Source organism: Hyaena hyaena, unplaced genomic scaffold (genome assembly GCF_003009895.1).
Source record: "Hyaena hyaena isolate Hyena2069 unplaced genomic scaffold, ASM300989v1 scaffold_298, whole genome shotgun sequence".
NCBI classification, from domain to species: domain Eukaryota; kingdom Metazoa; phylum Chordata; class Mammalia; order Carnivora; family Hyaenidae; genus Hyaena; species Hyaena hyaena.
In genome coordinates this window covers 1,915,287-1,942,868 of record NW_024080927.1, presented here as the reverse complement: position 1 = coordinate 1,942,868, position 27,582 = coordinate 1,915,287, and the positions used below count along the sequence as shown (strand labels likewise).

The 27,582-nt window shown below is 48.0% G+C and overlaps 1 protein-coding gene across 2 annotated transcripts; it reads right to left on the bottom strand.

The window, feature by feature from the left end:
• Positions 1–269: 269 nt before the first annotated feature.
• MTMR4 (myotubularin related protein 4) lies at positions 270–27,582 on the bottom strand. 2 transcript variants are annotated; one of them, XM_039247346.1, is made up of 19 exons: positions 27,508–27,582; positions 26,299–26,337; positions 22,529–22,618; positions 22,053–22,169; positions 21,432–21,514; positions 19,487–19,647; positions 19,278–19,374; positions 18,993–19,106; positions 17,949–18,145; positions 17,571–17,699; positions 17,035–17,146; positions 16,357–16,552; positions 15,951–16,136; positions 15,702–15,872; positions 15,399–15,553; positions 6,277–7,675; positions 3,259–3,369; positions 2,937–3,025; positions 270–2,555 (listed from the first exon to the last, which is right to left on the bottom strand). In XM_039247346.1, exons 2-19 carry the CDS (start codon positions 26,299–26,301, stop codon positions 2,378–2,380), a joined length of 3,588 nt encoding a protein of 1,195 aa, XP_039103277.1. In that variant the 5' UTR covers positions 26,302–26,337; positions 27,508–27,582; the 3' UTR covers positions 270–2,377. The 2 variants fall into 2 exon arrangements, with proteins under 2 accessions (XP_039103277.1, XP_039103276.1); XM_039247345.1 differs by lacking the exons at positions 26,299–26,337; positions 27,508–27,582 and adding an exon at positions 24,032–24,241.

Sequence of the window (27,582 nt, the reverse complement as noted above, 5' to 3'; positions counted from 1 at the left end):
TCATGTTCCATGAAATCCAGAACTCACCATCCCCCTCCCACCCCCACCTTCCAGCTCTGCACTGACAGCAGGGAGCCTGCTTGGAATTCTCTCCCTCTCTGCCCCTACCCCTCCTCACTTTCAAAATAAGTAAATAAATTTTAAAAACTTTAAAAATGGAAATGGTTGGGAGGAAGGAATATAATGTTTTAGTCCTTTCTCATGGTCAAAGAAAAAAATGAGTACGAAGTTTACTTAGAAATTAAAATGAATAAAAAGACCCAACAAAGCAGCACTAATATAGAGATTTTATTTAAATTGTATTGAGTTTTTACAGCACATTGCATGTTTGTCACAACGCAACTGCACAGTTTGGATTTTTGGCCACATCATGTCACTTACACCCACAAGAGCTCTGAAAGGAGTATTTGATGAACACATCTGAGCCGAGAGCCCAGTCTCTCTCCAAGGCCATGCAGTATGTTCACTGATGGGACAGTCCCTCAAAACAGCCACACAAAGCAGACAGATACAGTCTCCTCAAATGTTACCACCAATCTTACTCCCCCTGAAAACAGGCAGAGTGAAGTGCAATGAAAGTCAAGTTAATTAAAAAGCCGCTCTCGCAACTGGCAGTAAATTTTAATGATTGAGAAAATGCTTAGGAGAATTTTACGTTATCAGAGACAAGGAATAGTTTGTTACTTTTTCAATGATCTCAGGAATTTCCCAGACACAAATCTCCATTATTCAACTCCATTTAAACAAGAGAAAAAAAAAGTTCTGCTAGGCTGACCTAAATACGCCAAAACTTTTTAGGTTACATCCATGACAAGTATAAAAGCACAGATGCTTCTCTGTAGGACTGAAGAAAAGGTCAGGACAAATAACAATTCTTGTTCTAAATGCAGATCCTAGTTATTTTCAAATGAAAATTTTTTTTCTAGGAAGCGACGTGAAAGTAGCAGTTAGACAGCTACCATAGTTTTAAAACAGGACAAGCCTAAGTGTAATTTACCTTTTATACATCAATGCATTAAGGAAAATGTATAAAGGAAATACTAGTGGTTTCATTATGGGTCAAGGAGACTATATCTGTCCCAACCACAGTACATGGCTATATCACTGTATCTTTTGGTTAAGTGCCACTGGTACATATTAAGATGAAACAAAACAACAACAACAAAAAAAACAATGTTTGGTCCAAATGGACACATTTTCTCTCCCAATTTTGGTATCAAGGCTTTATTCTCTTCTGTTTGGGTTCCATTGTTAAGTGCACAGAAATAGACAGCAGCATTTGTACTGAAACCCTCACATACCAAACAGCATATTCTAGGAGGTAAAAACCAAATGCTAAATTCTACCCTCAAGGTGTCAAGTGTTCAGGATAAGAAGCAGTGTGACCCAGAGGAGGCAGCAGCCAAGGGAAAGACAACATGAGGGAAGTGGGCAATGGAACAACAACAAAAATCCATTGTTTCGTTTTCATGCCAGGAGAGGATCAAGGTGTAACTCCTGTGTTAGCACCAGGACAACTAGGAAAAGTCAGGCGCAAAGGGCAGGGCACAATCAGCAAGTATTTGACAAGGATCATTTCTGCTTTTCCCTTCTCATTCTTCACAGTGCATACCTCGAGAGCTGCCACTGAGTAACAGAGACGACTGCCTTCGCAGCTCAAAATAACCGAGTTTTGCCAGGACTGAACAGCAGCAGAGCTTTCCTCTGCTCCCAAGAATGTCTGACTCCTTAGAACTGTCCCTCTAAACTGAATATTCACTGATGTTGGCCGATGAGCCAAGTGAAAAATACAGCAAAATCTCTACTTGCTGAACCAGTCTGGAAACCAAACTCCACAGAAAGACAGAACTACTGCAACTAGAGGGAGTGCCTCTAAAGACTGAGCCTTCATGCACAGACACAGAGCACAGAGGAACAGGATATAGTTCATTTCAAATAGGATAGGAATTCCTATCTTATATACTAGAATCTGCTTTTTTCAAGGTGGAGGAGAGATGGATCTGTTTATCGCTTGGAGTTTGGTTATACTTAGGCCTTTCTATTGCTGTTTGGGGCACGTATCACCAGGCAGTATCTATGAAATCATCGTCTTGTGACCCCTAGGACAAAAGCTGGAGTCACCAACTCAACATTTAGCTTTCAGACTCTGGATCTGGATCAGGACCTTTACCCCAAGGTGAGGGTCTCATCAGTAGAAGACCTCCTGCCAAACTGGAATTCCTCTGCTCCAGTCTCATGGTACCAAGGAGGATTTCTCAAGACGGTATCTTTGAGCTCTGTTATTTCACGAGCCACACCAAGGAACCTTCAAAACTACACCTGAAGCAGATCCTCCCTTCAAACCTGCTAAAATTGGACAGGTCATCTCCTCTGGCATTCAGCTGGAAGCTGTAGCAATGGGTTTCTTCAGATGTTGGCTCATGAGTTCCCTGGCACGAGATACTTGGATGTGTTCATAACAGGAGTTACAGACGAGCACTGGGTCATACAGTTGTTGATCAGGAATGGGCAGCTTCAGGTGGCAACACCCAGCACAAAATACATTCCCACAATTTCTGCCAAAGGACAAAGAGGGAAGAACTCATCAGAAATGAATGATCCTTGGGGCCCCAGGGTGGCTCAGTCGGTTAAAGGTCCGACTCTTGGTTTCAGCTCAGGTCATGATCTCACAGTTCGTGAGTTCAAGGCCCACGTCAGGTTCTGTGCTGACAGTGCAGAGCCTGTTTGGGATTCTCTCTCTCTCTCTAACATTAAAAAAAAAAAAGACACGAATGATACTCTAACAGGCCTTACATAAGTAAATAAAGAGAAAAGTTGGCAGAAAATAAAAGTAGTCCCTATAAAGATTATCTCCATTTTCAGATGAACTCAATTTAGCTCAGATACACGTACACCACTCCTTGATGAGCCTTACAGAACCATATAAAACATCTTACCGGCAATGGTGTCTTCGTTTGGCCAACCAGAATTCACAGTCACAGTTATAGCAATGTGATGCCATATGGTCTGGAACCCAGCGAGTCACCTAACAGAAGGCACAAGGAAAAATTCCAGGTCCTTGTCAACAAAGTGGAAGAGCAACACTGCAATAAGGAAAGCATTCAAGGAGGAAATGATGAGGTCTGTCTTTATAGTTGGCCACTACTTGCCTAAAAAGAAGACACTCACCCAGGAGAGAGTTCAGTTTATAGCATGTCACTTATCTCTGAGAAATAGGAGAATTCAGTGCTTCACAAAAGTATATTTTTCTGGACATACCTCAGTCTCTTTCTTATCAACAGGTTCCCAGCTTGCTTCTGACAGGCAGTCTTCACTGTGATCAGAGCCAAAATCTTCTATATCACTGCCATCTGACTCCTTCAAACATGTCTGAAGAACGGCAAAGACATCAATACCATCACTAACATTTACTGCTTCCTATGCATTAGGTACTATTCTAGGTATATTACATGCATGAACTTCTTTAATTCTTCCCAAGAATCTTACGACGTATATTATTATCGCTATTATTATTATCATCCTTATTTGTAAAATAAACTAATGAAACTAAGCAGTGAGAAAGTTAAGAGATAGTTAAGTAGTAAATGTAGATTTTAAACCTGGTACAGTTGACCCTTGAACAACACAGGTTTGAACTGCACAAGTCCACCTGTATGAAGAGATTTTTCAATAAATATAGTATAGTACCATGAATGTATTATTTTCTCTTCCTCATGATTCTTAGTAACAATTTTTCTCCAGCTTACTTTATTGTAAGAATGCAACATACAATACATCTAACATACAAAATATATGTTAAATGACTATATTATCAGGTTTCAGGTCAACAGTAGGCTATTAGGAGTTAAGTTTCGGGGGACTCAAAAGTTGTATGTGGATTTTCGACTACCTAAGGGTTTGACACCCTAACCCCTATATTGTTCAAAGGTCAAATGTATTTTGGATTCAGACCCATGCTCTTAACCAATATGCTTTATCATAGCATGGACATATTTCTCATTACATGCTAAACCAGGGATTCACAGGGCGCCTGGTGGCTCAGTTGGTGAAGCATCCAACTTCGGCTCAGGTCATGATCTCACAGTTCGTGGGTTCAAGCCCACTGACTGCTAGCTCAGAGCCTAGAGCCTGCTGCAGATTCTGTATCTCCCTCTCTCTCTGACCCTCCCCTGCTCACGCGGTCTCTCTCTTGCTGTTTCTCTCTCTTTCTCAAAAATAAACATTTTGAAAAGTTTAAAAATTAAAAAAAAAAAACAAAAACCAGGGATTCACAAACTATGGCCCACAGTCCAAATCTAGCCCACTGCCTGTTTTTGTAAATCAAGTTTTACTGGAAGACTGCATACTCGCTTTTTTACGTATTGCCTATGGCTGTTTTTGCACTGTGACAGCGGAGATGAACAGCTGGGGCAGAGAATATATGTCCCACAAAGTCTGATGTATTTAATATATGGCCCTTTACCAAGAAAGTTTGCTGGCTACTGTTCTAAATCAACACTCTGAATATTAAGAAGTTGTTAGCCTTGACCATCCCAACCCAGTAAGTGGGCAGCAGGCAAGTGGGAATGTCTTAACAGGAGGAAATGTCTGTGTTGGTGGCAGGATGCTGTGGCCAAGAAACTGACTCCTAGAAGCTTCTTAAGAACTGTGTGCCCACTCTGTGCTGACTGCCACCTCAGAGCCTGGAGCCTGTTTCAGTCTGTGACTCCCTCTCTCTCTGACCCTCCCTTACTCACGTTGTTTCTCTCTCTCTCCTAGAAATAAAAAAAAAAAAAAAAAGAACTGTGTGCCCAAATCTGAAGGCTCCCAACACAGCAAAGCTTCGATAGTCTTCATCATCTCTCACTTGGATTATTCCAAAACATCTTAACCAGCCTCCCAACCTGCCTTCAAGTGCCTCATCCACTTAACACACCACTGCTAGAACAGTATTCTTAAAATACAAATCTGATGGGGCACCTGGGTGGTTCAGTGAGTTAAGAGTCTGACTCACTTGGTTTTGGCCCAGGTCTGGATTTTGCAATTCATGAGTTTGAGCCCTGCATCTGGCTCCACACTGACAGAATGGAGAGCCTGTTTCAGATTCTCTCTTTCTCTCTCTCTCTGGCCCTCCTCCACTCATGTGCTCACTCGCACTCTGTCTCTCTCAAAATAAATGAATAAACTTAAAAAAAAAAAAAAAAATAAATAAATGAATAAACTTAAAAGTATTTTAATTTAATTTTATTTTTTTTTTATAAATGGTTTTATTTCTGAGAGAGACAGAGAGACAGCGTGAGCAGGGGAGGGTCAGCAAGAGAGGGAGATACAGAATCTAAAACAGGCTCCAGGATCTGAGCTGGCTGTCAGCACAGAGCCCAACGCGGGGCTCGAACCCACGAACCGTGAGATCATGACCTGAGCCGAAGTCAGACGCTTAACCAACTGAGCCACCCAGGCGCCCCCAAAAAATACCAATCTGGGGTGCTTGCGTGGCTCAGTCAGTTACGTGTCTGACTTCGGCTCAGGTCATGATCTCACAGCTCATGAGTTTGAGGCCCATGTCAGGCTGTCTGCTGTCAGCACAGAGCCCACTTCAGATCCTCGGTCTCCCTCTCTCTTTGCCCCTCCCCTGCTCTCTCTCTCTCTCTCTCTCAAAAATAAACATTGGGGAAAAAAAATACAAATCTGATCATGATTCTCAGTGGCCAAAAATCATGCTGCCTTGAGGGGAGAATCCACACAAGAAGGGATCTCAAGCTGATCTTTCCAATCCCTGTCTACTTCTCCAATATCAGCTCCCACCTCACTGCCCAATCCCTCCTCCATGGCCCCAGCACACCTGTACATGCACATGTGTGCACACGTGCACATGTGAGCACATACACATGTCCCCTTATCCCTTTGTTCAAGCCATCATTATCAGAGTAATTATTGCCTCCATGCTTTTGAGAATGGTACTTCCTTTTCACTGTCTACCTAGCCAAATATGACAAAATCTTCTGCACTCACCTCAAGTATTATCTTCTCAAGAAAGCTTTCACTGCACCCTAGCCCCAAACACCTGATGCTTCCTTCCAGAATAACATTTTTTAAAAAATCATTCTAGTTGTCTGCTTATCTCTCCTATAGACTGTGTAGACTGTGAGCTCCTTGAGAGCAGGTACTATGTCCTTCATCCTACAGACCAACCACCTAACACAGTGGCACACAGCAAGTACCCAATGAATAAACGTTGAATGGATGGAAGGCTGGATGGAGAGAATAAATAGAGAAACAGCAGCAGTGAATACTTACAAAATCATCCTCGTAGTCCATGGGAGGCTCTGCTGGAGGGGCACAGCAGTGACGGATATCCAACCTCATCTGAAGCTCACGCACCTGTCGACGTAGCTGCTCTACCTCTTGCTTGTACCCTGCTTCGATTTGCCGTAATCTATGCTGAATCACATCCGTGGGAAAGGGCAGTCCATCATCATCCAGATAGAGAGGAGGCACTGGAGAAGGGCAGCTCAGTGGAACAGGCTTTGAGCTGGAGACCTGCTTGGGGTGACCGGACAAGCACATCCGGTTGTTTTTTCCCCCTGGACCAGTACAGTGTCCATTGGAATGACTAGAACAGACCGGTGATTTCACCCCTTCTCTCTGAGCCCATTGGCCCCCAAAGCAGGGTCCTGTGGCCCGCAGCTGCTTATTGCTTGACCTCTTGCTACAACAGCCATAGGAGAGCAGCCGCCGAGGGGTGGTCTCCCCACTTGGGAATGAAGTCACCATTCCTTGGAAGCTATCCCAGTTAGATCCTAAAAAGGAAAACTCACTGATCTGGCTCTGAGAAATTGGCTTTCGGGCCCATTCCAATGGCACTTTCCCAAAGCGAGGATTTTCCAATAACTGCCCATTCCTATTATTCCCTCTTTTGCCAGTGTATTCCTCCCTATGAATCATATCTGGCACAGAGCTGGGCTGTTCCTGGTGGGAGCTCCTTGCCACAGGCCTTGGGGGATCTTGGCTGAGGAAGTCAGTGCTTGGCTCTGAAGGAGTCTGGCAGGTAGCACTCAGTGGATTGCAAAGGGTACCCAGACTGTGATCTGGAGCACATCCGGAGGGCACACCTAGCATGGAATCTAGCAGGGCCTGTTGGGGGGCACCTGAAATGGAGTCCTGGGAAGACTCAGGAAAATCACAAACTCCATTCCATTTGTTGGAAATGACTTCGGAGAGTGCCCTGACAGCTTCTTTCTCAGGACAACGCTCAGGTGGCTCCTCCATGCCATCTAAAGTCCTACTCAGCTCGTCATGGGCAGGAGGGTCTAGAGCTGGGGCCTCAGTCTCTTCCAGAACTTTGATCTCGGGATCAGAGGTGTTGCTCTTCATTTCCTGGGGCACTGCAGTACTAAGCAATTTAGAACTTGGAGAGCAGCTTCTCTGACTCTTGAAAGGTTTATTGCTCAAGTAGTCTTTCTGGCTGCTGGGCAGAGGGGAAGGAAGACCCATTTCTCCTACAGTCTGCTGAGGACCTCCTACCCCAGATTCCACAAAGGTCTCTGAGCCCTCAGGATTGCTGTGCCAGGGCTCCAGGCTTGCTCTGGCCTCCTGACAGTGGTTATTCAGGTTAGGGTCACTGGATGTGCGAGTCAGGGGGCTGCTTGTGTCACAGGCAGAAAGCAGATCATCCATAGATCTGGTTTTAGGTAATCTGGAAAGACAAACACACCTCCAGGTCAGCAAATGGGAGCTACCTCCAATATGCAGAATCAGGCCATTGAAGCAACATCAAAGCCAGAGCTGACAAGACGTAACATTTAAGATTTCAAACAACCAATGTTCATTGCAATACGGCTACTCTGCAAAAAGTGAAGGACATGAACTCTGTCCTCCAGAACTTAAGATCTGCCCCCAACTTTTATCAGTCCTCACCCTACACAATCTCCCGGGCAATCTCAACCACTCCATGGTTGCAATGCTTTCTGTGTTGATGCCATCTAAATCTACTATGCTAGCCAGGACTATACCTGAGCCTTAAATCTCATGTCCAACTACTTCTATAACACACGGTAGGATGGAAGAAAGACAGTTTTGGAGCCAGACGATACTGGTTCTGACAATGATTAGCCACATGACTCTACGAAAGTTATTTAACCTTTCAGACATGTACTATCCTCCTCTATGAAATGATCATCATGGATTATACCTTATATAATAGAGATGCTATGAGGACTCAAACTATAAGCAGACAAGAACAGACTTACTAAGACTACATTCACGACTTCTTATTTTTACTGCCTTCCTTGTCAGAAATGATCCCTCCATCACAGTCGTAACCAGCACAGCCCTTTACAACCCCTTAGCAGCAGCGCAAGCCTCAGAGTCCTAAGTCACCATGGGAAATTCCCCTAGCAGAAGGCACTCAAAAGAGTTCTAGAAGCATTCGTGCACACCAAATGGGTAACAGACGTTTTCCAGAATGTCTGATTCTTAACACATTTCAAAAGTCCTTTGAGCATCAAAACCTTGAGGGAAATTTGCCAGGAAACAGTGGAAACTTAACTGGACTCTTATTTTCAGATGCCTCCGTCAATCCAGCCCATACAGAAAAATCCCTAAAGCTGGAGTTAAAATATAGCTGATTTTTTAAGTGTTTGGTTGTTGAAACTTATGGGATTTTTTTTTTAGTTTGTTTTTTAAAAATGTTAATTTTGAGGGGCGCCTGGGTGGCTTAGTCGGTTAAGCGTCCGACTTTCGCTTAGGTCATGATCTCGCGGTTCGCGGGTTCGAGCCCCGCGTCGGGCTCTGTGCTGACTGCCAGCTCGGAGCCTGGAGCCTGTTTCAGAGTCTGTCACTCCCTCTCTCTCTGACCCTCCCCTGCTCACGCTGTCTCTCTCTCTCTCCTAGAAATAAATAAAACATTAAAAAAATTTTTTAAAAATGTTTATTTTGAGAGAGATCACATGCACGTGTGCAAGTGGGAGGAGGGGCAAAGAAAGAGGAGAGAAACCCCAAACAGGCTCCAAGCTATCAACACAGAGCCTAACTCAGGGCTCAGTCCTGTGTACCACAAAATCATGACCTGGACCAAAACCAAGAGTCAGACGCTCACATTAAAAAAAATTAAAAAAAAAAAAAGGGCAGGGGGGCAGCCCCTGGGTGGCTCAGACAGTTGAGAGCCAACTTCAGTTCAGGTCATGATCTCGTGGTTCCTGAGTTCGAGCCCTGAGTCAGGCTTTGTGCTGACAGCTCAGAGCCTGGAGCCTGCTTCAGATCCTGTGTCTCCCTGTCTCTCTACCGTTCCTCCACTCATGCTTGCTCGCTCGCTCTCTCTCTCTCTCTCTCTCTCTCTCAAAAATAAAATTAAAAACATTAAAAAAATTTTTTAAAAGAGTCAGACACTCAACCACTGAGCCACTCAGGTTTAAAAAACATCTTATTATGTTTTTTAAATATTTTTTTTTAAATTTTTTTAATGTTTTATTTATTTCTAGGAGAGAGAGAGACAGCGTGAGCAGGGGAGGGTCAGAGAGAGAGGGAGTCACAGACTGAAACAGGCTCCAGGCTCTGAGCTGGCAGTCAGCACAGAGCCCGACGCGGGGCCCGAACCCACGAACCGCGAGATCATGACCTAAGCGAAAGTCGGACGCTTAACCGACTAAGCCACCCAGGCGCCCCGTATGTTTTTTAAATATTTTTATGTGTGATTTTACTTCTGTGATCAGTTTTGATTTTGTGTGTGTGTATGGTATGAAATTCCAGGAAGGCAACAGGAATGGTTATGATTACAGTCTCTGGAGTCCCAAAGCCTGGGCTCAAATCCCGGCTTGGCAATTTTTTAACTACGTGACCTTAACTTCTCTAAGCCTCTGTCCCCTCATCTATCAGAGAAAGGTAATAGTATCTACTTCTTTTTTTTTTTTTTTTTTTAATGTTTTATTTATTTCTGAGAGAGAGAGCGTGAGCAGGGGAGGGTCAGAGAGAGAAGGAGACACAGAATCTGAAACAGGCTCCAGGCTCTGAGCTAGCTGTCAGCACAGAGCCCGATGCAGGGCTCGAACCCAGGAACCATGAGATCATGACCTGAGATGAAGTCAGACGCCTAACCGACTGAGCCACCCAGGCGCCCCATCTACTTCTTAAAGCCATCGTGAAGATTAAACAAAACAATCCACTTCAAAGCACATTGCTCAATACTTTCTATACTACCAAACTTACTATTTACTTGTTTCCCTCCTACTATAAAAGTGCCTTGAGGGGAGCATTGTCTCTTATTTGAACCCCCAGCACTGGCCAATCAAACAATTTGAGGAATAAGTAAGTGACCTTAAAATCTAACATCAAGTATCCATAGTTGGGTACCAACTGAATGAAACAGACCAGTGGGATTCAATATTTGGCGTACATTAGGAGCTCCTCTGGATCTTCTAGATATATAGACAACCAGGCCCATCTAAGACCCTATGAATGAGAATGGCCAAGAGCGAGACCCAGGCAGCTGTATTTTTAAAAAGTACCAAAGCTAACTTTGTTCCCCCCCATCCTTTATTTTGTTTTACTTTTTTATTATGGAAACTTTCAAACATACAAAAGAAGTAGAAGACCTCCCATGTATTCTTGACCCAGATTCAATAGTATCAACAGTCTGCCATCCTCCACAGCTAATTACTACCTACACAGAAGGTTTAATCACTAATACTGGTAGAGACAATAATGCCTGAGGAGTTTAAAACAAAGACAACTCATTCAAATAGAGTGGTCAAAGAAAGCTACATAGAAAAGGTAGGATTTGAGCTGGGTATAGCAGAATGTGTTGTACTTTAATGGAAAAAGAGAAAAGAGTGTCGACAGGATATTTTTGATCTAGAGAAAGGTAGAACCAAAGGTAAGTCAGGCCAGCTGTTAAACAAAGCATTTTTTTTTTAATTTGCATGGTATTTAGTCCTCCAAATCCAAGTCTCCATCTTGAACTGCCTATAGCACACCTTCTCTTTGCTAATATTTCAATCCCAAACTTCCTGTATCTATCTCTTCCTCCCCGAACTGACCTGTCTTCTCAACTTCCCAACATCTTTAGGTTGGTACTAATATCCATGCAGTTTCTTTTTTTTTTTTTAATTTATTTCTAGGAGAGAGAGAGAGAGACACACAGCGTGAGCAGGGGAGGGTCAGAGAGAGAGGGAGTCACAGACTGGAACAGGCTCCAGGCTCTGAGCTGGCAGTCAGCACAGAGCCCGATGTGGGGCTCGAACCCACGAACCACGAGATCATGACCTAAGCAAAAGTCGGACGCTTAACCGACTAGGCCACTCAGGCGCCCCTATCCATGCAGTTTCTAAGCTCAGGAACTCGAGACCTTTCTTTGATGGATCCTCTTTACTCTTCACTTCTAACCTCCCACACTCAGTCACTTCATAATCTGCTAATGACTCCTCTTCAAGGATTGTTTTTTTATAATTTTTTTTATGTCTTTATTTTATTTTGAGAGACAGAGACAGAGAGCAAATGGGGGAGGGGCAGAGGGAGAGGGAGACACAGAATCCGAAGCAGGCTCCAGGCTCTGAGCTGTCAGCACAGAGCCTGATGTGGGGCTCGAACCCACGGACTGTGAGATCATGACCTGAGCCGAAGTCGGATCCTTCACCAACTGAGTCACCTAGGCGCCCCTAAGGATTTTAATCCTTTCTCTTTTCCAAGGACTCTTCCCCTCATGTCTGAATTACAACAGCGTTGGCTGTTTTCTGTGTCTCCCACTACTCAGCTCAGTGATTTGTTCTCCAAAAATCCCATGGTCACCAGGTCACTATGACTTCCTACAATGACTTCCTATTGACAACTGAATCAAACTCCTTAGGGTAATGCTTAAAGCCCTCAACGAACTATCCTGTATTTCTTTCTTTCTATTCCTCAGAATGGCCCCTTCCTAACTCCTGCCAGCTCCAAAGAGGTTCTTCTTTTGTTCTCTAAATTATCTCTCATGTAGGGGTGCATGAGTGGCTCAGTTGGTTGAGCGTCCAACTTTGGCTCAAGACATGCTCTCACAATTCATGGGTTCGAGCCCCACATCAGGATCTGTGCTGACAGCTCAGAGCCTGGAACCTGCTTCAGATTCTGTGTCTCTCCCTCTCTCTGTCCCTCCCCTGCTCATGACCTATCTCTTTTTCTCTCAAAAATAAACTTTAAAAAATTGTTTTTAAGCAAAACAAACCAAAACAACTAACTCTCATGCATCCAATTCCTTTGGTCCCCTCTCCACTACCTTGTTACCAGGTACTCCATTCATTTGTTTGTTCATGTAAGCCTTTGTTAAAGCACCTATAATGAGCAAGGCCCTGCGCCAGATGCTAGAGAACAAAAAAGCCAAGATTTCCTGTTTGATCTTCCATTAAAACTTCTCTGAGTAAACAGTCACCAAATGACCCCTTTCCGACTTCTCATTTCTCTAATAGCTTTGAACTACAGACATTCTTATTTGCTTGGATGCTGACTTAGAACTATTCTCTAGTAGCAGTTCTCCTACATCTATCTTATTACAGCTTTTAAAGAATACTTAAATAGAATCAATATCTTGTATTTCTTTGGTACAGCCCTTAAACCTAGTACTGGGCAACTAGTAGGTTTAAAAAAACACTTATTGAATCAAAAAATTAGGAAGTAACTTTAAGGCAGTGATTTTTACACAAGTCACAGAACTTACTGAGAATCTGATAAAAAGCTCTGGGTCCTCTCCTCGGCAAAGTAAGCTTATGAACCTATACCCAAATCTGCATAGTTTGGGGAAGAAGGAAAATCACAGAATTCCTGAAGCCTAGCCATGGGGCTGCTGACCCTAAAATCAATAATTTGGGGGGATGGGTTTTTTGTTTTCCTTTATAATATTCAACCAATAATTTAAGCTATATTTTTAACTTTAAAAGTCTTCTGCCAGGGTGACTCAGTCGGTTAAGTGTCAGACTCTTGATTTTGGCTCAGGTCATGATCTCACAGTTTGTGAGATCAAGCTCCACATCAGGCTCCATGGTGACAGTGCAGAATCTCTCTCTCTGCCCCTCCCCTGCTCACACACGGCATGCACGCTCTCTCTCAAAATAAATAAACTTTAATAAATAAACAAACAAATAAATAAAAATCTTCCACCAAGAAACAAAGATCAAAATTCTAAAGGTACATATCCTTTAAAGCCAGTACTTTCATTTCTAGAAATTTATCTGGCAAAAATACTACCACAAAGATACATATATAAGGTGATACTACTGAACTGTACACCTAAAAATGGTTCAGATGATGAGGTGCCTGGGTGGCTCAGTCAGTTAAGCGTCTGAATCTCGGTTTCGGCTCAGGTCACGATCTCACGGTTTTGTGAGCTTGAGCCCCGTGTTGGCCTCTGTGTTGACAGCACAGAGCCTACTTGGATTCTCTCTCTCTCCTATTCTCTCTGCCCCTCCGCCACTCGTGCTGTCCCTCTCTCAAAATAAATAAACTTTAAAAAATTATTACAAAAATGGTTTGGGGCACCTGAGTGGCTCAGTCGGCTGAGCGTCTGACTTCGGCTCAGGTCATGATCTCGCGGTTTGTGGGTTCGAGGCCTGCGTTGGCCTCTGTGCTGACAGCTCAGAGCCTGGAGCCTCCTTCAGATTCTGTATCTCCCCCTCTCTCTGTCCCTCCCCCGCTCACGCTCTGTCTCTGTGTGTCTCTCAGTAATAAATAAAAACATTTTTTTAAAACTAAAATAAAAACTTAAAAATTAAAAAATGGTTCAGATGGTAACTATTATGTGTATTTTACAACTGTTTTAGAAAACTTACACATAGTTAAGGATGTTAATTAAAGCACTCCCAGTAATTATTTTTAAAAAATCACCTGAATGACCAATAGGAAACTGGTTATATAAATTATGCTACACTCTAATTTTAGGCTAACATATTCAGCCACTAAAGCAATAAAACAGCAGCTTTATATGTACTTTACAGGGGTGACAGCCTAATATAAAGTGGGAAAGACAATTTGCACATCAATATGCAAAACAGGGTTCTGTTTGTGTATTTTATTTTGCTGTGGTTTATTTATTTATTTATTTTTTAAAGTTTTTAATTTTATTTCTAGGGGGGAGAGAGAGAGAGAGAGAGAGAGACAATGTGAGCAGGAGAGGGTCAGAGAGAGAAGGAGTCACAGACTCCGAAACAGGCTCCAGGCTCTGAGCTGGCAGTCAGCACAGAGCCCGACGCGGGGCCCGAACCCACAAACCGCGAGATCATGACCTAAGCGAAAGTCGGACGCTTAACCGACTAAGCCACCCAGGCGCCCCTGCTATGGTTTATTTATTTTTAAAACAGAGAGAGCATGAGTAGGGGAGGGGCTGAGAGAGAGAGAAAGGCAGGGGAGGACAGAGGATCCAAATCAGGCTCCATGCTGATAGCAGCGAGCCCAGCTTGAACTCACGAACCTCGAGATGATGACCTGAGCTGAAGTCTGCCACTCAACCAACTGAGCCACCCAACTGCCCCAATTTTTGTATTTTAAAAACGTTTCTATATGAAAGCATGGATACATTTATGTAGACATAAACATCAGGAAAGACAAGCACGAAAGTCTTAGCAGCAGACAGATACCTATGGGGACAAGGATCAGGGAGGAAGGACTTTCATTTTCTACTTTTACATTGTTCAACTTTTTTTAAAGATGGGAACATGTGCTACTCTTATAACGTAAACAACACTGATTGTACTTCCCCCAGATATTCAGCCAGAAGATAACTCTAATTTTTATGTTTCCCTTTAAATTCTGGCCCTTTGGGTGACCTGGGTGGCTCAGTTGGTTGAGCATCCAACTCTTGATTTTTGGCTCAGGTGATAATCTCACAATTCGAGGGACTGAGCCCCACATCAGGCTCTGTGCCGGTGGCAAGGAGCCTGCTTGGAATTCTCGCTCTCCTCTCTCTGCCTCTCCCCAGATCACCTTCTTTTTTTTCCTCTCTCTCTTTCTGTCTCAAAATAAATTAAAACATTAAAACTCTAAATTCTGACCTTTACCTGCAGGAGAACATGAAGGCCATCCCTCTTCTGGGAACCCATTTCTCTGAGAATCAGATGCTTTTGGAAGTGCCCCAATCAATGCCTTCTATCAGTGAACATAAATCAAGCCCATTCCCATAAACCTTCCTGAAATAGTCCTTTCTGTTCTGTTCTCCTGTCCCTTGCTTGGCTACGTCACACAGGGTGAGAGCAGCTCCAGGAAAGAAGGTTAACCCAATCTTAAGAGAGGACCTTGAAGACACACAGAGTGCACTCCAGGCTAGCTACAAGCCCTGGGCCAAGTTTTTCCTTCAACTTCAACTCCTTCAAGAAGTTGTTTTCAACAACTCATAAAAGAACATGAGGCTAGACACAAAGCAGTATTGCCTTCCTGGTGGAGAGAGAAGAGAGCAAGAAAGTTACCTGTCCAGAGAACGGCCAGAAAATTCCTGGCTCTGAGCCACCGGGGAAAGGTAAAGATCCATGGTCTCTTCCCCAAGTGTACACGGAGACGACGCTGGCAGATAAACAGCTGTCCAGAGGTGGAGGGCCCGGACGTGACACACAGGATGCAGGACCTAGGGAAGCAGTGCCGTATGAGTGTCTCGTGAGCTGTTCCGGGTCCCTCTTCCTTCCCTAAGCTTTTGGCTCTATGTTCTCCCCACTGACTCAGCCTGTTCTCCTTAGTCTCCAAGCAGCACTGACAGGATAAGGGCTTGGACTTACCATGTCTGAGCCAGGTGTGTAGAGGAAGTTATGGAAGTTCTTATTGCCAGCTCGCAGGAGAGCCCACACAGAGCAGGTCCGCTTATAGATGTTGCGCTTCTCTCGCTCCCAAGGGTTGTTGGCCAGGAACGTGCCGTAGAGGCAGGAGTATGTGTGCTGCACCAGCTTTACCTAGAGGGCCAAAACAGCTTGCACCTGGGAGCCTTGGCCACCTCCCCCCTGACCCTGGCCACGGGCTCCAGGACTTACCAGGAATGCTTCATTAAACTCAAACAGGCAGGGGAACTGCTTGAGCAGCTGATGGACAGAATCAAGCCACTGGAGGAACACAGGGCATTGCTCATTTTGGTCCTCTGCATTCTCCTGGTGGCCACAGCGATCTCCAAACTTGTGCCCAAAATCCAGCCAGTCAGATTCTACTAAAACTTGGAAGCCCTGCAAAAGAGAGTCTAAGCACAGGCCCTTCTGGAAAGGCTGGCATGTTACTCCCCTGGGGATGCCCAAAGCGAGGAGCTGGCAGCTTCAGAGCAGAGCAGAACCGATCCTAGGACTCAAAGCCACCAATGGCCTCCACTGAGAGATCCCCAAGCCAGATCCAGAAGGCCCAGAGCTTTCCCCGCCCCCCTGTCCTTTCCCACTCAACCCCACTCAATACCTCCAACGTCCTATAATACGGGTCCAATAGTATTTTGGCCAGGGCTACAATCTGTGGCGTCCGGTCCCAGCCGTCTGAGCAGTGTACCAGCACAGGCCTGCCTTCCCGGTCTACGGTATTAGCCACAAGCACAGCTGCCTTCAGCATCACCGACAAGTGCTGTAGCCATTTGGTGCTCTCCAGGGCCGACAACCAGCTATGCAAGAGCAGAAATCAAGTCTGTCACCGAGGGCGCTGAGGCTCCAACAGTCTCTCCCTGGCCCATGGCCAGCCACACCTAATGGGGTCCCTAATGAGGGCTGGAGCCAAGAGGTCCAGTCCATGGCTCTTCCGCCAGGAGATATCCAGCAGGAAAGGAAGGAAGACAAGACCTGAGGCAGACACGAGACTTGGGACCGAGGGAGGAATGGGAAACATCGCTTGCACATTTAGCCATTCTTTCCCCAGTTCTCTGTGTTCTTTAAGTAGGACACAGGATCCACACAAAGGGAACCCAGTGTCCTGTGGCTGTTCCAAGGTGTTGGCTGAAAAGCAGAAGTGCTCTTGGAACTGGCCCGCTACACCCAGGCCCTCGGGTCTCCTGTACCTCGTACTTCCCAGCTCCCTCTCTCACCTCCTAAGGACTAGTACTGGGTGAAGAACACAAGGGAGAATGGAATTGGGGCAGGGACCACCTACTTGCTGGGGTCAGGCATCTGGCTACACACAGCCCGAAGGTACTGGAAGCTGTTCCGGATGGCATGGATGTTGGCCATTCCCATGAACACGACCTCACAGTTGGGATAGTATTCTGTAGACATGCAGAGGAGAGTGAAGCATGAGGGCACGTCCTGGAAACAGGCATCCAGGACAAGTGGGCGGGGCTTCCCTGGCAGGGCAGACCACTTGTGCCTGGATCCTCACGAGCCATATACTAATGGTAGTGATGATGTTAACGACAGATGACAGTCATAGTACTACTCGCAATGACAATATAGTAAACTCTCAACATATAGTAGCTGCTCTATGCCCATCATTGTTATTCTCATCCCCATTTGACAGGTAAGAAAACAAAACTTAAGATTAAGCAATTTAGTCATAGCTAGTTAAGTGGCAGAGTCTTGAGTCCAAGCCAAGTTGTTTGGCTTTCCACTACACGAGCTGCCCCCAGGTCCCTCCTCACCAAAGCCACCCAGAGCACAGACTGGCTGCAGACACCGGGGTAACAGCAGTACCTTCACACTCACAGCCTCCACCCTTGGCCCGGTTGGCCACAGCCGCCGTGTAGGATCGAGCATCCAGGATCAGCAGTTTCTGGGGGGCCGCTGTGCTCTCCACTCCAGAGCATGCAGTCAAGGAGGAATCTAAACCCGCGGCGGGAGCAGACCCTGGGTCAGCCAGCCCAGCCTCACCCTACCCAGGGACACTCCCTTTCAGAGAAGAAGGCATACAACTAGAGTCCCCTGCCACCCCACAGCCTCCCAAAGGGCAGGGACCCTGGCGCCCTGTGTGTTGTCGTCTTCTTCCCATCCTCTCACTGGGGACTCCCTGAAAGCCAGAGAGGCCAAGGTGGGGGCCTGGCCCCCAGGGCGTCAGCACCACCCACCCCTTACCGAAGTCAGTGTCGCATGCCTCGCTGGCATCACTATTCCCAGTGCTGAGGGAGCCCCCAGTGGCCCTTGTCCCCGGGTCCAGAGCACAGGCTTTAGCGATGGACGTGACCAGGTACTCATCATCAGCATTGCGCCAGCCCCACCAGCTGATCTCGGGCTGGCTGCAGCGGGCGATCGCGGCCCCATTGCGTAGGTGTCTGACAGAACAGAAGAAGCCATCATGCCCTTGCCAGGGGCAGCCCCCACCCCCCAGGCCTACTACCAAGGCCCCAGGAGCCAGACCAAGAACTAAGATCTCCAGAGTCAACAGGGGCTACCCGTTCACCTAGGCCATGATAATAACCACCAAGAGCCCCTGACATATCGAGAGGGCTTTACAGTTTACAAAGCGCTCTCACACACATTTCTCAACTGGGCTCTGTGTTGCCAAGGTGACCTTGACTTCTTGAATCTGCACAGCACCTGCTCCAGGTACAGACAGACACCCAGCAGGAGAGCCAGCCTGAGCCCAGAGCGCAACAACTCCAAGCCTCCTAGCTACTACCTGCCTCGCTCTAATGTTAGCTCTCATGTTCTGCTGCAGGGGACCCACAAGCTTTTTCAGACAGAAACAAACAATAAATGTGCAGCTTCACGCATCATAGCCACTCTCTGTCACACATTCTTCTTTCTGGGTTTTTTTGGTTTGTTTTTTTTTTAAAAAAAAACTTTTTAAAAATGTAAAAATCATTCGCAGCTCTGGGCTGTACATAAAGCAGGCTGCAGGCTAGATTTGGTTCACAGGGAACAGTTTGCTGACCCTTCTTCTAACACAACATTTTACACACACACAGATACACACACACACACCCTCCAAAAAAAAGTAAAGTGAATGGATTCTCCAAAAGCCTCATCTTTAGGAGAAAAAAATTGAGGCAGTTCTTGATTTGAAATTATTTCATTCCCTGCAGGGTGTCAGTTCCCAGTCAACCAGGCCAAATCTCCAGTCTTGACTCTTTATTGCATAAAGAGTGTCCTCCCTACTTCCTGTCCCCACTGCCTCACCTATACACAACCACGGGAATCCGCTTCCAGGAGCGGAAGGAAGCCACGTTCTCCAGCTCTTTGTCTGTGATCCACACAGGAACCAGCAGCTTCTGGGGGTAACTGGGGCACAATCTGCGAACAGAACAGGTGGGATCACCAAGCCTGATCAAGACATGTGATGACAAGATCCCCAGGGATGGCTTTGTGAGTCAGGAGTCGTCGTCTCTCACAGAAGCAGGAGCTGTCCCCGGCAAGGTCGAAGTCTAGGTGGGTATTTTGGTTCCCCCATCCCTGCCCTCTCACTTGTAGTTGCTGTTGATGTGGGAGACTCTCCAGACATTCTGCAGATCGAAGCCCATCCTCGCGAGCTCAGCCTCCTGGCGACATCGTATGTGCTCTCCTGCAACACAGCCCCCACGCCTGTCAGTATCCGAGGGAACCACGGCTGGGAGTGAAGGAGGGTTAAGAACCAAGAGACAGGAAGTCTCCCAAAGAAAACAGCCGGGCCTTACCTGGCTGACACAGGTGGGTGTGCTGGTCCTCCTCGGTCAGCCCCAGGCACCAGGCGTGGTAGGCAAAGGCAAAAAGGTCTTCAGGCTTGGCAGGTCTCGCCGTGGCCCGGCTTAGCCGTGACAGCCACTCTTGGCACTGCTTGAAAGTGGAGAAGTGGCACCTGCCAGGCAAGAAGCCCCAGAGTGAGACAAGGGGCAGGTGTGCAGTGGGGCCATAAGGGTCAAAAACGAGGCCACATGAAGGCTGCGGGGAGAAGAGGCTTTAAAGCAGGAAGTAAGGCATGGGATCCTGGGGGGGACCAGGGACACTGGCGAACACCCTAGCGAATTTATCTTTGTGACGATTCTCTTCCCAAGAACTCCAGTCCTTGAGACATCAGTCCCCTTCTAATGGGGGCCCTACCATTTCATTTCTCGTATCAAATCTAAATGCTACCGCATGTCCCTGAAGGTCTGCTACTCCACGTTGCCTCCCATGACTCCGGCTTCAGGCAGGAAGTCCTGTCCCATCATTCCTGTCTCCTTCTTTCTTCACTTCTGCTTGATTATGCCTCGTCTTGGCCAAGCCACATCCTACTGACACTCTGAAGATAGCTCCGGTCACAACTCTTCTTTGGAGCCTTCCCAGCCCACACCATTTTAAGGCCCCTTCCTCTTTTATTCTTAATACACTTAGAGTATTAAGCAGTACATTTTTTCATAGCATACTGCCACTATTAAATCTTCCTTCAGCAACTGGACCTCAACCTCCCTGAAGGGAAGGCCACTGTGGATTCTCCTGAATCCCTACAGACCTGAGCACCTAACAGCCTCTAAACTAGGCATTCTTTTAATAATCCTCGGAGTCATTCCAGACTCCTTTTTCTCCCATATCCAATCCGAGAGCAAATTCTGTCATCTCTACCTTAAAAAATCTGACCACTCCTCACCAGTTTGACCACTACCACCCTCGCCAGGCCACCATGCTCTCTCACTTGGCTAAATGCAATAGCTTGACTATTCCCTCGGCTTCTGCCCTTACTTTTTCCCCTGACCCCCTTCCATGTATTCACGATATAGCAGCCAAAGCAATTCTATAAAACATGAATCAGATCACATCTTTCCTTTGCAGTCAAAGGAAACCCTGAAGTGGTTTCTCATTTCCCTCAAAGTAAGAGCCAGTCATTATGACGGCCTGACACCCCCTTACCTCTCAGATCTTATATTCCACTACTCTCACCCACACTTCATTCCAGCTACACTAGCTTCCTTGCTATTCTTCAAATATGCCAGGTACATACCCACCTCAGGACCTTTGCGCTCACTGTTCTCTCCCTCTCTCTGGCACCCTCTTCACTCAAATACCCACATGGTCACTTTCTTTAGGCCTTGACTCAAATGTCACCTTTGCAATGCAACCTTCTGTGATCACATTGTTTAAAGCTACAAACTTCACCCCCAAAGCACTCCAGATCACCTTTATCTGCTGTATTTTTCACCTTTCATTTACCATCATTTCCCATATTTTACTCATTATTTACTGTTGCTATCTCCCCACTGGAATATTAGCTTCATGCAGGTAAGAAATTTCGTCTCTTTTCCCTGCTGTATCTCCAGTGCTTAGAACAGTCTGCTATAGAGGAGAGTACTCGATAAATGTTAAGTGAATTAATAAATGAGCCGATAATAATGTAAGTGCTGTACGCCAACCCTAGGTGCTTTCACACACAGTATCCTATTTAACCCTTATGGCAACCCCATGAGCTACACATTATCCCCATTTTTCCAGGTCAAGATACTTGTGGGCCAGGAAACTGACCTCCCAACCTAGACAGGGTTTCTACCTTTTCTTCCAAATGGGGAAAACAAGGCAGGATTTTTCCCTTCTTGCTGCAGAGGAACCCCGCATCCGAGAGGCCCGGGCAGGACTCGGGCAGAGGCCTGAGTGCAGCCCCGCTGTTCTCACCTCACCACTTTGGAGTCCTTGCAGGCGATGTGCAACTGGAACATGTCCCGGCTCTCCACACTGTCAATCATCCGGAGGGGGACCTTTAGAGGAAGGGCAAACTGAAGCTCAGGTCCCCACTCCCGTCACTCGTCATGCCCACCCCAGCCCAGATGCCGATATATCAATACTAGGGAGGAAACCCACATTTACTCAGGGCCAGTTAAGTGCCTAGGAACTGTGCTGGGTCCTCTACATACAGGACCTTAATTAATAACCACAAGAACCCTGTAAGCCAGGTGTTTTCACAACAAATTATTAGGGAAGAAATTGAGCCTGAGTTGGGTGACTTGACCAAGGCCACACAGTTGGCAAGTGGCATTCTTCCAACAATGCCACTGCACCCCTTAGAAGGCCAGCAACAGAGTAAAGGAAAGGGAGAAGAGGGGATGAAAGAATGAGAGAGAGGCAGAAAGGCAGACCTATAATTAGGAGAATGAGGCAGGAAAATAGAAGTTTGGTGAGAAAAAGAAGGGAACCCCAACTGTTTGGAGACACGATCCAGTAGAGTATTGGAACAATCCCACCTTGAAGCAGGCAGGGATTGTGCCGTGGCTGTGGGAGAACAAGACAGGAACTCACGTTGATGACAGAATCTTTAAACTTGATATGCAGTCGGTAGTTGGAGATGGCAATGAGGGCATCAGCTGCCCGGCCCAGGAACTCCACTCCCTCACCCTGCAGCACTGTAAAGGGCACCTGTCGGGGGGCAGAGGAACCCTCAGTCCAGAAGTGAGTCACCTCTCCATTCCCCTCCCCAAACCCCGATCTGTGGGATTCCCTCTGGAAAAGCTGGGCCAAGGCAGAACAGAAGAGTCCTCTCCACGGTAACAGCACCAGGCAACAGCGGTACAGGAAAGCTGCCTTTCCTTCCCTGGGGCCAAAGGCTCTACAACGCACATATAGACAGATTCCCCTCCCTCCAGAGACCTGGAAACAGGAAGCCAAAGCCCAGCACTAGATTCCCCTGGAGATATTTTTTTGAGGGGAGGGAGGGAAGGGTGTTTTTAATTGGGCAGAGTCCCACCCCCGGCCCTGGGCCCACAACTCCTCCTTACCTGCAGATTCTCCTCCTCTTTCACTAGTTCCTTGGGGGGGAACAGATCCTTGGCTTGGATGTACTCCAGGCTGGGGGGCCCCTCCTCACCCTGTGGGGAAGGCCTCAGCCCTAAGTCACCGGGCTCCATTTGACCCATTAGGTCTCATTCTGCTCCCCTCCCCTCAACAAAGCGGGATACATCCCATACACACTTGTAAAGGTTCTGGTCACCGGAGGAGAGAAAAGAGGTCTGGCTTGGTTGGGGCCGGGGAGTACTCAAGCCTATTAAGCCTCAGGTAAGAGTCAGGTCCAAAGAGGAACTGGGAATCTGCACTCCTCAAAGAGCACAGAACTAAAGAGAATCAAAATTTCCCAAATGGAAGAAGAGAGAAAAACGAAGAAAAAGACTAATGTAAGGCTAAGACAGAAGTGGGAATGGGAAGTGCTGCCCTGAGAAAAAGGAACCAGGTGTGGTGGGTGGCTTTAGAGACGGGAGGGAAAACAGGCACCTAGGATCTGGTAGGTGAAGGAGACAAAGAGGACTGGGTTGGGGGATTCAGTCCCATGCCTCTAGAGGGCCTTCATGGTTGCTTTCAAAAGGAGGACGTGTTTTGGAGCTGAGCTTATCTCCCAGCTAGGACCACACTGCTAAAGAGCCCCCATCACCTGCCAAACAACCTGCCCTGCCTGCTGACCAGAGGGGAATTCCTAAGGAATAACCACAGCGGGGGAAAAGTAACTCCTCTCTCAACCACCAGGGAGGGGTGAAGAGGGGATCCACGCCACCTGGGAGAAACTGGGAGACCCAAGGAAGGCCAGGGGACAGAGAGAGGAGGCCTGGCAGCCACCCACGAGGGATGGGGGAGGGGGGCGGTGAGAGGGAAGGGTGGGAACATCTGAGAGGACAGATGGGGGAAGCTGGGAAGGAGCATTTAGCCAGAGGGGGGAGGAGGGGAGGACTGGGAATGATGCAGAGGTACGGAGCCCTGCAGAGGCAGGGAAGATGGAGAAGAGAGGCTGTCTGGGGGACAGTCAAGGAGAAAAGACTGGCGTGTCAGGTGAAGGATGGAGTGGTGGAAGGGGGAGGGGACTGGAGCCAGGGAAACAGCTCAGACATTCTCTGTTCCCCCGACCAGCCCCCTAACATCCCAGCCACATCCCACATCCCCATGCAAGGATGCAGCGGGTGGGACCAAGATGGAGAGGCGGAGGTAAAGGGATGTACCCCTGCAGGGCGGGGCCCGGAGATCTGCAGTCAAGGGCAGTGGCTCTGGGGCCAAGATGGGTCAAGAATTTCCATCCCCGGCCTTCCACATCCCCCGGCACCCGAAGATGAAAGCAAGTCCAAGAAAGAAAAGGGAACCACCCGACCGCCCCCCACCCCCCACGCCCCGCTCCCTTGCCAGGGGCCTAGGGAAGGGGGATGGGCTAAAATCCGGAATCTCAAGGACTGGCCCTGGGCGGGGCTGCGGGTGCAGCAAACATTAGGACCCCTGGGCTCCGAGGCGAAGCCAACACTTACGAAGCAGCTTAGCATAGAGCAGGAGACGCGGGCGGTCAGGCTCATGGTCGCGGGCGGTCTGGGCCAGCGCACATGTCCCCGGAGCCGCTGCGCTGCCCGCCAGTGCCGGGCGCCCGCCGCATCCCGGCTGCGGTGCCTGCCAGGTGCAGCCGCGGCGGCCAAGAGGCGAGCGCGCTGGCGGCGGGGCCTCCGCGCGACTCCCGCGCGCCTCTCCCCTACTCTCCACAATGGAGCGAGCCCGGCTCCGCCCTCCCGCACGAGCGCGGAAGGGAGGGGAGAGACCTAGCAGCGTGAGGAGGGCGGAGACGGGGCGGATCCTCGCGGCCCCGCCCATAGCTCCAGGCTCCTCCCTCCTCGGAGCCCCTCCGCCGCGTGCGAGGGCGTCCTCTGGGGAAGTCCAGGGGCTTTCGGGCTGCGGAACTGCCCCCAGACCGCGTGAAAGGGTAAAGCAAGACCTACCACATCTTCTCATTTCCCATAGTCCCAGGTGAGCGACCCCACACACACCCCTTTTCCCACTCCATCCCCATGCTCTTCCCCACCCTGAGTTCCCCCAAAGCCTGTTCTGAATTCCCAAAATGGAGCTCACCTACCTCCACCCAGTGCCCTTTCCAGTTCCAAGGCTTTCCCACCCAAACCACCACCCACCATACCCTTGTCCATCAGTGTCCTCCAATCCCCTGACCTCACTAAATCCCATTCCCTTTTTTTGCCCCTTAGAACGGACGCTGATCTATGCCAGTCGGTCACTCCACACTCCTGAAAGGGAAGTTCTCTACATGTTTTATTCCAAGACTTCTCCCACCCCTACTCTTTAAGCTCCACCTCTCCTTAGTTTCACATCCTCTGACATCTGGGTAAGAAGGTCTTTCTTGGAAAAGAATTTTTTAGGCTGGGCAAGAGAAGACTGGAACTACAGACCACAGAAGCATGCAAAACAAAACTTGAAACCCAAGAGTATAGAGGGAGTTGAGTAGTTGGCAGGGCCAAGGAATAGGGAGCAGTGAAAGGCTCAAAGTGCCACCAGGAGTCACAGAAGGAGCTGGTCAGAACCCCACGCTTGCCTGTGCCTGGTCACTTTTAGAAACCAGGACTTTGGTTTTGTTTTGAGGGTAAGGGAAGAATAGGAGAAAGCCTGACATTGTATTAAGTGTCTACTATGAGCCAGACATGTTCCAAACATTATCTCACTAAAACCTTTCAGCTCCCCCCAGATTAAGCCTTATCCTGTTTTATTGGTGAGAGTAAGCCTTAGAAAGAAAATATGCCATTTACCTAAGCTATTTAAGTGGTAATGCTAGGACTCAAAATTAGACTAGGCTAACTCCGAAGCCAACAGTCTTTTCAGGGTATCACAGAAGAGAAAAAGGAAAGGGGCTATCATTTTGGTGGGGACCAAGACCAGCAAGCTTTCTAAGAAGATACCAGAACAATACTACACACACCACATACCCACATGCCTGTGGAGGGAAGGAGAGAGTCCTCTCACCAGCTGAATTCCCTAACATGTCCCTAAGTACAGAGGACACCTAAAGTTTGGAACTGAAAAGATATAGCCAGAGGAGAGGGCCTGGTATGGGCCAGGGCCTACAATTCTCCACTGTCTTATCTCACTGCTTCCTCTCCTAGTTCTCAGGGATAAAGTAACGGGTTCTCTGAACTTGAGGTGAGAGAAGAGCACTTACAGTCAGTGGAAGAGTACACAGGATCATTATAACCGCCACCCCACCCCAGCCCCAGCACAACCCAGTGATATTCTGGGCACCTTGAGGCCGCTATCCTGCTGTATATCCAGTCAGCTATTGGCTGCAGTAGCTTAACAGCAGCGCCTTAGAGCTGGCGAAGCCCCACTGTTTTGGTGGAGTCACTCGATACAGGACCGACAATATTCAAGGGGCCCACTAGGAAGTACAAGGATCTTGAGATAAAGAAGGCCTGGTTTTTCACAGAAAGAACAGAGAGCTTCCACCAGGGACGCAAGAAAAGGGCCATTATAAAAGGCTAAGAGTGCCAGTAGTAGGTAGTATAGGGAAAGAATGGCAATAGCATGTGCAAAAAAAGACTTCTACAGGCTCCATGTCCCACGGCCATATACTGGCTGATGTTCTGCAATCTAAAGAAACCCTAATTTATTTCCAGGGCAGATGAACCTGTTTAGGAGCTGAACAGAGTAGCCTGGAGCTCAAGGTCCAGGAGGGGCAGGGCAGCTTCATGGAGAAAGACAGGATTACAGAAAACACAAAGGTCTGAGGAAAAGGAGTACTCACCATTCTACTGTGGTGAGGGTCCTGGCTGCCTGCTTCTTACTGTAAGAAGACAGAGAAACATACGATTCAAGAGCACCATTAATATTACCTTAGAATCAGCAAATGCTACACATCTACTCCGGACCTCTGCAGAGAATCTCACAGAGAATCCAGCCTCTCCCCAAGTCCCCATGCCAGACAGAGGCAATGCGAGCTACCTGGGGAGAAAGCAACAAGTGATTCTGCAGGGCATGAAGTCAGCCACAAAGTTCTGGAGCAGGAATGAGTGTCATCCAAGATTATTCAGCAAAACTCAAGGGTCCTGATTCTGAGACCAGAAGGAGAAGAACACTCCCAACCCTATTCTTTTTGAGAGAGCAAAAGAACTTCCAACTCTGAAAAGAGAGGCTGCCCAACCAGGACTTACTTCGGGCCTTGGTAGGGATATGAATCCACAGGAATGCTCTGCCAGCCTCTAAGTCTGGGAGTAGCACCCACCTGACCTGTTTACTGGGGGCAGAGTCCAGAGCAGAGGACAAGAGGGAGGGGACCACAACCTGTGAGCAGAAGGCGGCAGGGCTGGATAGGTCCTGCTGAGTGTACTTGACACCAGGTGGGATGCAGGTTTGTGGGAGGCCACACACAGCAGGGACAGAATCAGGCCTGTTCAAGGCCTCAGAGTCAGTACCTGTCAAATGGGCCCAAGCAACAGAAATTCAGGATGGGCCTCCTTGGCCCACTTAAGGAGCCAGGCCCAGGTTTTACTGACACTTTCCTTCATGCCTGCTAGCCGAGCTCAGGAGCCGTCTGGCAGTGCCCTGCGGAAGGCTGTGGGGATAAAAGCCTCCATCTGTGGTTCTGCCCGCCTCCCTGATCACAGCCCACCCTTCCTCACGGGGGAGCCAGCAAGCGGCAAGCCAGAGGTGCTGCCTCACCGCCCACTGGCACGCAGCCTCAGGGAAACGGAGGGAGGGAGGAAAGGAAGGACAGGGACCAGGCCTGGGATGCCCCGGGCTCCCAGATCAAAGGGATGGGGCCCCGGGGGGGCGGGCCAGGTTGGCAGAAGAGCCCAGGTGTCCAGGTTCTAGGGGCGGAGCCTAAAGATTCGGAGGCGGGGCCCCGAATGACAGAGGGCGGGGCTCATGAAAACCGGAGGGGCTGGGGCGGGGCGGGGCAAGACGCAGCCGTTGCGGTTCCCAGACTGGCAGTGCACGGGGCACGGTGACTCACCCAGGCGGCGTCCGCCCGACCCTCCGAGGCCGCGCTCTCACCACTTCCGTCTCCCCCAGCTGCTGAGGCCGCGCA

Excerpts from the sequence above, each read along its gene's own strand:
- MTMR4 (XM_039247345.1), bottom strand. The coding sequence starts at position 24,076 with ATGAGCCTGACCGCCCGCGTCTCCTGCTCTATGCTAAGCTGCTTC. Across the intron at positions 18,146-18,992 it reads ATTCCCGTGGTTGTGTATAG|ACACCTACGCAATGGGGCCG; the intron begins GTGAGGCAGTGG and ends CTGTTCTGTCAG. Across the intron at positions 16,553-17,034 it reads CAGATGCCTGACCCCAGCAA|CTGGTTGTCGGCCCTGGAGA; the intron begins GTAGGTGGTCCC and ends GCTCTTGCATAG.